This window comes from Sphaeramia orbicularis, chromosome 11 (genome assembly GCF_902148855.1).
Source record: "Sphaeramia orbicularis chromosome 11, fSphaOr1.1, whole genome shotgun sequence".
In the NCBI taxonomy this organism is placed as follows: Eukaryota; Metazoa; Chordata; class Actinopteri; order Kurtiformes; family Apogonidae; genus Sphaeramia; species Sphaeramia orbicularis.
The window spans coordinates 54924650-54937535 of record NC_043967.1 but is presented as its reverse complement, the minus strand read 5'-3'; the positions used below and the strand labels follow the sequence as shown (position 1 = coordinate 54937535).

The 12886-nt window shown below is 42.0% G+C and overlaps 1 protein-coding gene across 1 annotated transcript in view; it reads left to right on the top strand.

Moving 5' to 3' along the window:
* Positions 1-12682, top strand: part of LOC115428200 (myb-like protein A) — a 79135-nt gene extending 66453 nt beyond the window's left edge. Inside the window, exons 6-8 of the mRNA XM_030147039.1 lie at positions 4248-4498; positions 5714-5845; positions 6686-12682. Of these exons, the coding sequence (XP_030002899.1) occupies positions 4248-4498; positions 5714-5845; positions 6686-7939 (1637 nt within the window). The 3' untranslated portion in view covers positions 7940-12682. The remainder of the gene's footprint in view (positions 1-4247; positions 4499-5713; positions 5846-6685) is intronic.
* The last annotated feature ends 204 nt before the right edge of the window (positions 12683-12886 follow it).

The window sequence follows — 12886 nt, the reverse complement described above, 5'->3', positions numbered from 1 at the left end:
TCACACAAATACATTTATTCAACATTTTTGTTGTGAAACCTCCTGTAATTACACAAGATATTTGTCAATTAACAAACAAGTCTGGTTCAACTGACAGAACAAATACTTCTGTTACCGTTAATTGTCAGTAATTTTATCTTGTTTTATTTATTTATTTTTTTTTTTTACAGTATTTAACTTTAAATTAACAGTTTAATCTTAAATAAAAAAAAGAATATTTGTCAAATTATGATACATTTGCAAATGTATTGTAACTGTGAAAAAAATCTTTTAAAAAATGGAAATTTTATGGTTATTCACAGCTACAGTTTTTTTGTTATTTTCCATTTGACATGTAAAATCACAGTCTGTTTTTGTCATTATCACTCTATCTTAAAAATACAGGAAAAATCTGTAAAATAAACAGTGAAAATTCTGTTAAATTACAGATTTTTTTCACAGTGTAATTAAAGTTTTTTATTTATTTCAGTTAATGAAAATGTTTTTTCAGTTCTAGTTTTCGTCATTTGGTTAGTGTTCGTTAATGATAATAACCTTGCTCTGAGCCCCGCCCACTTCCACCCCTCCCCCTCAGCCAATGCAGACCTCTACCCTAATGTGTTCTAGACCAATGGAAAGAACCCGATCTCAGCTTTCAGATGAGTCATGGTAATTTGAGTGACGTGTGTTCTAATATAGTGGCGCCGGAGACACGCTGGTCTCCAAAGGGTTAAAGGCCTCCCGTTGATAAGCCTGGTGTTCTGGTGTCAGCTTTAACCCGCCTCCCTCCGCTCTGTTCTCTGAGCTGTACGCAGTCGGACTCGTGGCTGCTCTGGATCTGTGGCTTTGTCGGTCTTTGTCGGTCTTTGTCGGTCTTTGTCGGTGGGTGTTGCGTTCGCTGCTGGTTTTGATCCAGAGCAGACAGGTCGGGTGTTCCATCTCCCACAGCTGTGACGTCTTCTCCGACTGTCGGCGTCTGGGCTTTAACGAGGCGCTGCTTCTTGATCTTTATCTCAGACATAAGCTCCACCTCTGACACCTCTCCTCAAGTCTAACCGGAGCCTCGGAAAGACGTCGATACTTCGTTCAGCTGCGAACAATCAGGTTATATTCAGCTGAGTTAGTGACGATTCTGCAGTAGAATCAAACTGTTCTGTTGAAGAAAAAATAAAACTCCTGAACTCTTGAAACTGGAATTAAACATATAGATTTAGACTTCAGTAATTTTACAGGTAAGCGTCAACGTCATGTGAGTCGTCAAAGAGTCAATGTTTTCTTTATTTTTCATCTGATTTACGTCGTTATGTGTTTTTTTATTTAAAAGTTTTTTTCAGTTTACATTTATTTGTTTAGGTTCTTTGGTTGTTTGTTGTTCAACTCTTCCTTCAATCAGTTAAACTGTTCTTTAAATTAAACTGTTCTTTAAATTAAACTGTTCTTTAAATGAGTTAAACTGTTGATTTTCTTTGAATTGGACGACTTTTGTGATCCATCCATCCATCCATGTATTTTCCATCCATCCATCCATCCATCTTCTATCCATCCATCCATCCATACATCCATCATCCATGTATTTTCCATCCATCCATCCATCCATCCATCCATCCATCCATCCATCCATCTTCTATCCATACATCCATCCATACATCCATCATCCATGTATTTTCCATCCATCCATCCATCTTCTATCCATCCATCCATCCATCCATGTATTTTCCATCCATCCATCCATCATCCATTTTTCATCCATCCATCCATCCATCTTCTATCCATCCATCATCCATTTTTCATCCATCCATCCATCCATCCATCCATCCATCCATCCATCCATCCATCCATCCATCCATCCATCATCCATCTATCTATCTATCTATCTATCTATCTATCTATCTATCTATCTATCTATCTATCTATCTATCTATCTATCTATCTATCTATCTATCTATCTATCTATCTATCTATCTATCTATCTATCTATCTATCTATCTATCTATCTATCTATCTATCTATCTATCTATCTATCCTTCTCGTTCATGGACTGTCTTTTCCATTCATCTCTCGGGGCTGAACTCTGATAACTCACTGTTTCCTCTTTGATGTTCAATCTGGACTTGACAACATGCTAAACAATAAACTCTTTCATCTTCCCTCCTCTTCCTCCATCCCTCCATCCTTTTGTCGTCCTCCCCATCCTCCTCCTCCTCCCTCACCTCCAATCACCGTCTCTTTTTCTTTCTCCTCGAACTTCACCTCTTTCTCATTAAGTCCAATCCACGTCTCTGTCCTCCCGCTGCCTTTCTTCTTCTTCTTCTTCTTCTTCTCTCCTCCCTTGCTCTTCGTTCTCACCTTTCCTCCTCTTCCTCCTCTCTCAGCTGACTTGATACTGTAGCTGACTTTACTGTGATTGCTAACTTAGAGTGTATGAGAAGTACAAAAAAAAGAACATCACTGCTTTATGTGCAGGTAAATGCATTTATTGATTGATTTGTCGTCTTGAAAGAAGCAATTTTTAGATACAAGCAACAACAAAACAGAGATAAAAATAAAGAGCAGACGCAGTATGAAAAAAGTTACACAACAGAATAGAGCCGATTGGGTGGCTGATACTGATATTGAGGGCTAAAAAAGCCGATATCCAATATATTGGCCGATATTCAATATTGGCCAATAACTGATATATCGGCCGATATATGAAATAAGAACATTGATCTACACAGGATATAATAATCATATATTAGATAATTGTGAACAGGCGGATTCAGTTGCATAAATCTTTGTTTATCTCACAAATATAATTGACCCAACTTTAAACCTGTGTATAATAGTCGGATATTAGACTAAACAGATGTTGGAGTTTTTCTGCTGGGGAGAGCAGACTATTGAAAAAGATGTGAGTCTATATTTTATAAGTAGTGACATAAAAATTGTTTGGTAAATCATTCTTTAAAATGTAAACAACACCTACCTTTAATGAGTCCAACTACAAAGAAAACTATGCAATCACAAAAATAATTAGAGCAAAAAATATGACTGACCACAAAATTATATTTTCTCTCACAAATTCTGATGTGTCTGCTTCATGGCACTACAACTGCCCATGTGGACTAAGGACTAAACTGAGCATGTGCAGAGTGAATTAGGTGAGTCCTAAGTTGTTCCTGATTGGAGCAACTGCAAGTGTTACAACTGACCTGTGTTACAACTGTCCCCAGTCTCCCCTACACTATTAACACCCAGGCCTGTCTGCAGAATAAAACTGTGAGGGAGACAGCAAGTGCACAGACAGGGGGGTGTGGGGGGGGTGAATAGTTCATAAGAGGAGGGGGTGGCAGTCCAATACTTTCGAACGGGGGGGGCGGTCCATTATTCTATGATTGTGTGTGTGTGTGTGTGTGGGGGGGGGGGTTATAGCATGATTGTCCGAGTGGAAGTGAAAGTGAAACTGACAGGCTTTACTGTTCCTCTAACTCTTCACGCAGTGAACAACAGAGTCTTCGAAGCAAAAAAGTTTATAAATCGGTTACATATTGGCCAATGCTGATTAATCTGTGATACGCTGTAATCGGCCCGATTAGTCGGCTGGGCTCTACAACAGAAGATGCAAAAACCAGAACATAGAGAAAAAAGTGTCCAGAGAACGCAAACCTCCGCCAAGCACCCCAAACAGTGTGCGTGTGTGGATCGACTATTTCTGTTTAAATTCAACAGTTTCCAGGTTGTTCCATACAGCAGAAGAAGTTGGAGCCTGGTACCAGTCATGTGTCTGTCCAATTAGATTCAATTCCAATCAATATTTGTTGAGTTAGAATGAAAAATGTGTGGTAAATGGGATTTTCAATGTTAAATGGAAATGTCCACAGAGTCCACATTCCACAGTGGATGTGGACAGTTTTGTGCCAGATACAAGATATTGTTTTACGCTACAGGTGGATCAAATTGGAGGCTAATCGGAGTCGTTTTGAATTTTTTTAGGAATTTTAAAAAATTGCTCAAAGATGAGAGATAGGAAAATTGTAGATGTTGTGACCTTGCTGTGACCTTGAACTTTGGCCTACTGGGACCAAAATGTACTGGGTTGGTCCCAGGGCCTAGGCCTATCTGTGGGGAAGATTTGGGAAAGATGGGTGGAAGAGTTTTCCCATAAAGTTGCTAACAAACAAACACACAAAGCAAAGTGATCACAGTACCTCCTTGCGGAGGTAATAAAAGGCCAATAAAATCGTCCAAAACCCAAACCAAACTGTTGCCCCCCCCTCTGGTCTCCTCAGGCGTTCGCCGTCTTCCAGACCTGGACCCTCGCTCCACCGCCAACGTCCACTACACGCTGCTCATCGCCTGCGTGCTGGTCGCCTTCTTCCTGGGCGCCATCTTGTCCGGTTTCCTGGTGTCGTGTTACTGCAGCCGCAGCGCCGCCCACCGGGCTCGGAGGATGGGGAAGGACCCCGAGGCGTCGCTGCCTCACGCCCTGTCGCTGCGATCCCTCGCCAAACTCAACGGGCTTCTGGACGGACAGCCCAAGGTCAGCCCACATGTTCTGACGCCCTTTTCTGTCTTTTATATTGTTTTCATGTTGTCTTTACATAGTTTTTTTTTTTTTTTTTTCTTGGGGGGGGGGGCATCTTATTGAGTCTTTTATGTGATTGACATCTTGTTGCATCCCTTACATTTTCTTCTTGTTGCATCTTTTCCTTGTATTTTATCTTGTTTTTGTCATATTAGGTTTGTTGCTTTTATCATAACAATATTTTCATCTTGTTCCATTTTTTATGTCTGTCATAGTTTTGAAAACAAACAAACAAGAAGTTGTATATTTTATGTTTTCATTTTTATTCATCCTTATTCATCGTGCTCATCTATTTTTTTGTGTTTATTCATTCAGTTACAGGACAGTGTGTTTTGGCATTAGTTACAAAGAACAAGATGCATGCACCAGACTTAGCAGAAAAGCTCATTTCCGTCTGTTCTGAACAAACGACCAACATAATAAAACCATCACATAGATTACGAAGGACTAATGCACTGGAAGAAAACCCTTAGACATGACAGATATAGGAAAGTGTACTCAGCCTGAACGGTTCCAGCCAAGTACAGAAAAAGGGCTTAGATTCTACAAGTACAAGAACATTTACTAGAATAAGAAGAAGATATAAAAGAAAGAAGAGGAGAGAGAAAAAAAGAGAAAACAACACATAAATAAATAAACAGATAAATAGGCTAATCATACAATAGCAAACCAGGCAAATCTTATAGCAGCTTTTACATCATTATCATTTTGTTGCATCGTTTTGTCATTTTGTATCTTATTTTGTTTTCATCTTGTAGCGTCTTTACATGATTTTCATCTTTGTCCTGGAAACAGTTAGTTAATGCTTTGTTCTTCCTCCTCTTCTTCCTTTTCTTCTTCTTCCTTTTCTTCTACTTCCTCTGCCTCTTCTTTTTCTTCTTTGTCTTCTTCTTCCTCTTTCTCTTCCTCCTCCTTTTCTTCTTCTTCTTCTTCCTCTTTCTCTTCCTCCTCCTTTTCTTCTTCTTCCTCTTCTTCTTCCTCTTTCTCTTCCTCTTCCTCCTCCTTTTCTTCTTCTTCTTTTTCTTCCTCTTTCTCTTCCTCTTCCTCCTTCTTTTCTTCTTCGTCTTCCTCTTTCTCTTCCTCTTCCTCTTCCTCCTCCTTTTCCTCTTCTTCTTCTTCTTCTTCCTCTTCTTCCTCTGCCTCTTCCTTTTCTTCTTCTTCCTCTTCCAGGAGGACAAACTGGACGTCTCCACTCCTAAAATGTACAGTTCGTTCATCCCAAACGGTCGATCTGAGTCTCACCTCCACACTCCTGGACATCAGGGTCTGTCTCTGGGAGACCCTGAGCTCAGCCTGTCCCAGGTAGGATGACCCATCAGGACCAGACGCTGAGGGTGGATGAGGTCAAACTCAACCAAAAACAGGGTCATGACTTAGACTCAGAGCTACGACACATACATTAAACTCTATTTTAGATTTACTAAAGTATTAAAACGGAAACTGAGGGAATCTGAAAAACGGCAGCATCCTCAGGCAGATTCTGCAGACGTTGAGAAGAGAGTTGTACATGAATTTTAAGCAGATTTGTGGAAATGTATTCTTGATTACTAATGTTGGGAAAATGTCATTCATTTTACTTTGACATAAAACAAAAAAGTCTGAATCCCCTTTCAGAATGAAGTGCTCAGGCTGATGAATCACCCGTAAACATCAAGAATCCAATAAAATGACTGAAACAAAGTCATTCAGACGGAACGACTTCAACAAACAAGGCAGAGCATGATCAGCCTGCCAATTATAGAAATATAGAACCCACGGCGCCTATATCTACTGAAGATTCATGTCCTACAAATGTTTACTTGGTGTTTGCAGCTGAAGATTAAACACACACCAGAGCACTAGTTAAGATCTGTCTGATGCTGAAATAAATTCTGCATTAATGAGTTTTATCAAACAAAATTACTTCATCTGCTTCCATTTCCCAGTTACTACCAGTATATATGAAGTGTTGTGGCATTTTAGACCAACTGAGGAATTTTAAAAAAGCATGACGTGTCTTCTGTGTGTTTAAACAAATGAACTGACGGTTTGATTCCTCCAAAACCACCTCATTTGCGTCTGAGTCATATCTGTTGCATCTCTGTCATGTCAGATCACATGCTGGTTCCTGTGGGTCTAACCTCTGTTCAGTCTCTCTCCCAGGCTGATGGCGAGCTCTCTGGTCTGCCAACACCAGACTCCACCCCCGAGCTGCCAATCAAGAACATGAAGGCTCTGCGGCACCACCAGTACGAGAAGAACCAGAACTGCAACAACGGCAAGGACGGCAAACCTGGAGTCAGCGGCGCCAGCGGCTCCGGGTCCAGTCTGGGCTTCATGGCCGTCGTAGGCAACACCCTGACCCCGCAGGCGTTCCCCTTCTCCCATCACCACGGGAACGGACTGAGCACCGGACCCGCCCACGGAGCCGGGACGTCATCGTCTACGTCGCTTCACCTGCTGGAGGAGCGGAAAGTGACCAATGAGGAGCGAGCGGCAGCAGCAGGAGGCGGAGCAAGTGGATTAGGAGGAGGAGGGGGCGGGCCACATCACCATAGCTCCCAGCAGTCCCTGCCTCAGGCGGTGGTGGACGTGTCGGCGCTGGACGAGCTCCTGAAGCACATCCACGAGGTCAGCGCGTCGGGAACCGGAGGCATCAAAGTCCTGACGTCCACCTCCACGTCCTCGCTGTTCCCAGCAGCGTCTGGAGGCGCTCACCACCACCATCACCACCACCACAGCCAGACGCGCACCCACCACTACAACCACAGCCATCACCATAGCAACCATCATAACAACAACAGCAACGGCAGTGGTGCTGGTGGTGGAGGCGGGGGCGGAGCCGGAGGCGGCGGTCACCATCACCAGCAGCAGATCCCGGAGCCGGAATCGTACTTTAGTACGACAACACTGCCGAGCGACGGCCTCGCCAAGAGCTCCACCTCCTCCTCTTCCTCCTCCTCCTCCTCTAATAACCCCACCTCCTCCACGTCCGTCCCCTCCTCCTCCTCCTCCTCTTCCTCCACTCCGCTCCAGCAGCAGGTCATTCCGGAAAGAAGCGCCGTCTCGGTGACGCGCCATCATTCGCAGCGTCAGCCGCTCATAAAGATGGGCAGCAGCGGTGGCGCCGTGCCTCGCCACCACAGTTTCAACCAGCGTGGCACATCATCGCACGCACACTTCCTGGCCCGGATGAACACCAACAACAGCAACGGCCCGCCGAGCGGCGGCGACAGCCAGCGGCCAGTTGTCGCTAGCGCCTGCCTGACGCGGCAGCACAGCTACAGCGAGGGGCCACATGTTCAGCGTGCCGCTGTCATACGTAGGACGGCGTCACTCAAACCACAGATCCCACCCAAACCACTGTTTCTCCCAAACACAGCGACGTCGCCAGTGACAGAGACCGGAAACTACTGAGCATCGAAGGGGGCGGAGTCAGACTCGGTCATAAGCTGTGGTTATTTTTCTGACCACGACTCTGAGGCACGTGGACTCATTTCTGGGGAACGCTGGGCTTTTCCCGCCGACAGATCAAAACAAGCTCCGATTTCAGAAGCAGAACGAGGAGAAGGAATGAAGGCGATGAAGAGGAGGAGGAGGAGGAGGAGGAGGAGGAGGAGGAGGTCTGGTGGATTGTAGAAGCAGCTTTGTTCGGAGTGCTTTGATCTGACGTCCCCGCCTGTTGCACTTTGACTCGATGCCTGGATTTAACTCACAGAGATCCAGATCCCGACCTGAACTGACTCCAGGTCTGGTCCTGGTCCAGGTCCGGGTCCTGGTCCTGGTCCTGGTCTGGTCTCTGTTTCCAAAAGAGGACCAGGGGTTTGATGGCGTTGAGTGTTTTGGAGGGTTTTGTATTGGGCCCCTGGGCTCCGTCCACACTAACACATGAATGTCCTTTTATACCATATTGGTATCTGAAGCATTAACGGAGCGTCCATGAGCCCAGTGGGAGTTCGATTTGGGACTTCTGATCAATTATTCCCTCGAATTAGTAATTCATGCACTCCTTTAATTTAGCCATTTGTATGTTTCAGATACTTAAGTGAATCGTCTGAATTATTCATGGGCCCCCTCTCAGACATCTGTAACCACGAGGACTCTAACTGGTTTAGGACTTCACACACACGTCTAAATGCATCCAAATGTCAGACTAATTATAAGCAAAGTGGGAAAAAAAACCTCTCTCAGCTCAGTTCGAACAAACACAAACACACTGTGCAGAAAATCTGACCTGACAGAGAAAAGTCTGAGGATGTTTGGCTGAAGCGGCAGATTTGCCTGTTTACTTCCTCAGCTCTCTTAAATGAATTCATCTTTTTTTAAGCTTTGACTCCAAACCAGCTCCACTAACGTTAAAAATATGCAGATAATGAAGCCTGAGCAAGAACACAGTATTTATTCAGTCCAGCCGAGGTCATTCCGGTCAGAGATTCCAACGGATTTACATGGCGACCTGATAAGAACACAAGTATTTAATCACAATTTAGCTTTTTGGACACATGGAAAGTGGTTCCACCTGCTGTGAGGAGTCGAATCTGCTGCAAATATTACTGTTTTTTCTGGCTTTATTGCGAAAAAAACCACTGACAAATGCCAATTTTTGCCAACGGTTTGTGATTAGGTCATTTTTTAACACTTGTTACCACAAATGTAGAACAAAATGTCCAGTGCCAAGCAGGAAAATGAAGGAATTAATCAGTCAAACGAGGTAAAGTAAGCACCAGGGGTCACATGGCCAAAACCCAACATAGAAAAGGAAAATAAGATACCAGCATCTTACGAGGATGGCTAAGGCTACAGCAAATAACAATACGATGTTTGAAAAAAACACTCACCAGCACTGAAAATAAGGTAAAATGGTAAAACTGAGGCTTTGGAAACTGAAAGTGGCTAAAATTATCAACAGAATACATTCAGTTTTATTTATTTCATACATATATTTTGATATCCACGCTGTTCTAGGTTTACACCAGCAGATGGCGGTGTCACAAGCCCAGAAAACATCAGCAGAAACTCCCGCCGGACGACAAGAAAGAGTCGAATCTGAGCATTTTCAGCAAAAACAGACTCGACTGAACCAGCGAAATGAACATCGATCAAACTGAAGCGAAAAACGAAAAAAAAAAAAGGAAAAAGGGAACGTAGTCATGAAAGAGTCGAATGTCACAACATCGGAGAGTGGAGTTTAATTTTACGACCGTAATAACCACATCACTGTGGGTTGGATATGAGACGATTAACACCTAATAATGGACTTTAAAGAAGCAGATTATTATTATTATTATTATTATTATTATTATTATTATTATTATTATTATTATTATTATTATTGTATCACGGTCACTGTACAAGAAACAAAAAAACAACATTGTATCAAATATTAGAACAAATAAAACAAATAATAATCCAATATATTTAAAAAATGTATGGATCTGTTGGAAAATCCATTGATTCATCATTTACAGAATAATCAACTTCCTGATCAATAATTAAAATATGACTTTTGAAGCCTGGACGAGCTGAAACACATGAAACATCTGTCATATTTTGAGGAAAATAACATTTTTCATCCCTGTGTTTTCATTAAAAAAAGGCCCTGATGGAAGATTTCATCCAGTTTTATTCATGACTTTGGACCAAAATAACTGATCAATCACTTTGATTGATTATTAATCAGATTCTGAAATGTAAAGATGCGACGGCAGACGCTTGTTTCGGGCTGACAGGTCCCGTAAATGAAGCTGTTTACACGACTCATCTGTGGGAAAACCACAGCGGCTGATCTGATCATTTACAGAATAATCAACTTCCTGATCAATAATTAAAATATGAGTTTTGAAGCCTGGACGAGCTGAAACACGTGAAATATCTGTCATATTTTGAGGAGAATAACATTTTTCATCACTGTTCCCCGATGGAAGATTTCATTCAGTTTAATTTATGACTTTGGACCAAAATAACTGATTGATCGCTTTAATTGATCATGAATCCAATTCTGAAATGTAAGGTTGAGTTGAGGAAAGGAAGCTGTTTACACGACTCATCTGTGGGAAAACCACAGCAGCTGATCTGATCATTTACAGAATAATCAACTTCCTGATCAATAAATAAAATAACATGTCAGCTTCGAGTGGAAACGAAGCCTGAGGGAGAAAAAAAACAGGAAATATTCGTCAAACTTCGTGGGTTTTTCATCGCTGTGATTTAGTTTTATTTCACTTTCAAGCAAAATAATCATTCACTGCGATTGATCCTGAAAACGTCCAGTCCGGCTGTTTTTTTTTTTTTTTCTTCTTGTTTCCCTTCAGACGGTCCGATGTTTACATAAATCATCGGTGGGAAATTTGTGCAAACGTTTGACATTTTCCGCAAAAAGAGCCATCGATGTGGGTAATCAGCCTCCTGATCGATAATTAAAATGACAGTCAGAGCAGCTGCCGGCGCATGTTTTTCACAAATTAACTCCTGCTGAAGTCTAATGATCCGCAGGCCTTTCACTCGCTGTCTCATGATCGATGAAGTTACATCCTGTGTCTCCGGTCGCCATGACAACTGGGCAAACTCAATTTGTCAAGTAGAGATGCTCAACAAAAGCTGGTAAATTACATTGTTGTTGTGTTTTTTGTTTTTGTTTTTTTAACAGAGCTACGTGTAAAGAGTCATGGGTGTTTTCTAAATAAGGGCTTGGATGTGAGGCAGCAGAGCGAACTGGGGGGGGGGGGTTCAGTGGTGAGTTCACAGACACGTAAATGTCCGGCGACTACTTTCATCTGACTGTGATTAAGCAATAACGAAGCCTGGCTGATGCTGCAGCAGAGTGTTACCGAAGGATCCCCGTCTCTGCACCAAATGATGCAACGTTAACTGTGGATGCTGTAAAAGTCCGGCTGCACCCCCATCCCACCATCAACCCCCCCCCCCCCCACACTCTGAAGCAGAGTAATCATTTTGTTCAGATTTATAACAGAAGGACAAAAAGAGCAGTTTCATTCTTCAGCTTTGAGCGAAAGTGACAGAGTTTAAGGAAGGTTTCATCATCCTCTTTCATGTCCGAGTGGACGGCGATGCCTTCAGAGGCTGCAGGTCTGAAATGGAGAGGTGTGAGGGTCAGCGTTGTGCCATTTAAAGGACCGCATTCTGCTGTTTTTATACATTTAACCACAGAAAATACCATTCAGCATCAATAGAAACTTTTCCTTTCATTTACAGATAAAAGCCCGAGTCTTAAAAACACAAATATAAGTGAGTTAGGAATGTTTTTGTGCTTTCTGATGCATTCAAGGACCCTTTTATATCTGCAAATGTAATGTGTCGGCAAAAAAAAAAAAAAAAAAAAAAGAACATCGAAAAGATAAAGAGCGTCCTGGAGTTGAGGATTCTGTGTTTTAGCTGATTCTAAAAACTGACAATGAGATTTTCCAGCAGCTGGGAGCATTTTGTCCTTTGTGATGTGTTCAAGGACCTTGTCATATCTACTTTTGTTATGTACTGGTGACATAAAGTCAGACAATGAACAATTAATGGCTTCGAAAAGACAGAGAGCATCTTGGGTTTGAGGTTATTTATTCGTCTGATTCTTTAATCTGTCCTTGAACGCATCATTGAGAGGACAAATGTGGGGAAAAACTATAATAAAACTAAGTGAAAAGTTTGGAGGTCATTTTTGCTCATTTTCTGGCTAATTAGTCGTTTATCATGTGAAAAAATCATGTTTTCCAGATACAGGTCATGGGTTCATTCTTTTATTTCATTGTCGAGTTAATGTGGGACTTTGTTTTTTTTTTTTTTGTAGTTGAAAGTATCCTGTCAAATTCATCATGTTGTTATTTTTCTACTATTTCAGCCCATATTTGGTCACAATCCAGTAATAATGAAACATCCACACTCTGTCAGTTTCAGACCGTTAACGTGTTGATGCCGAGTACGTTCAGACGGATAAAAATCTAAAAATAGACAATAACAGTTTTTATCCTGTATCACAGCAATAATACGTTAAAAATACCCAACGGTCCAATCAGATTCATGCAGCGTTCAGACTTAAGCTGAGTTTTGAGTTTGATATGATGTGAAATATTTGGTTTTAAAGAGGCAGTGAATCCAGTTTCCACCAGATTTGCTCTTAATGCAGCCGTTTTAAACTAAAGTTTTACTAAAAAACCCTGAGTTTAACCTGCACAGATGCTGCTTTCAGTCTGGATTTTTCTGTTTTCTGCTGATCTGATCGTCTTCAGGATGTCTGCGGGTTTTGTCTTCGTCCGAGGCAGTGTTTAGATTCTATCTGATATTATGGGATGTTTTTCTGTTTTTCTTCGGCGCTGAACAGTGACTTTTTCAGCCAAATGTATCATTAACTGAACAGAA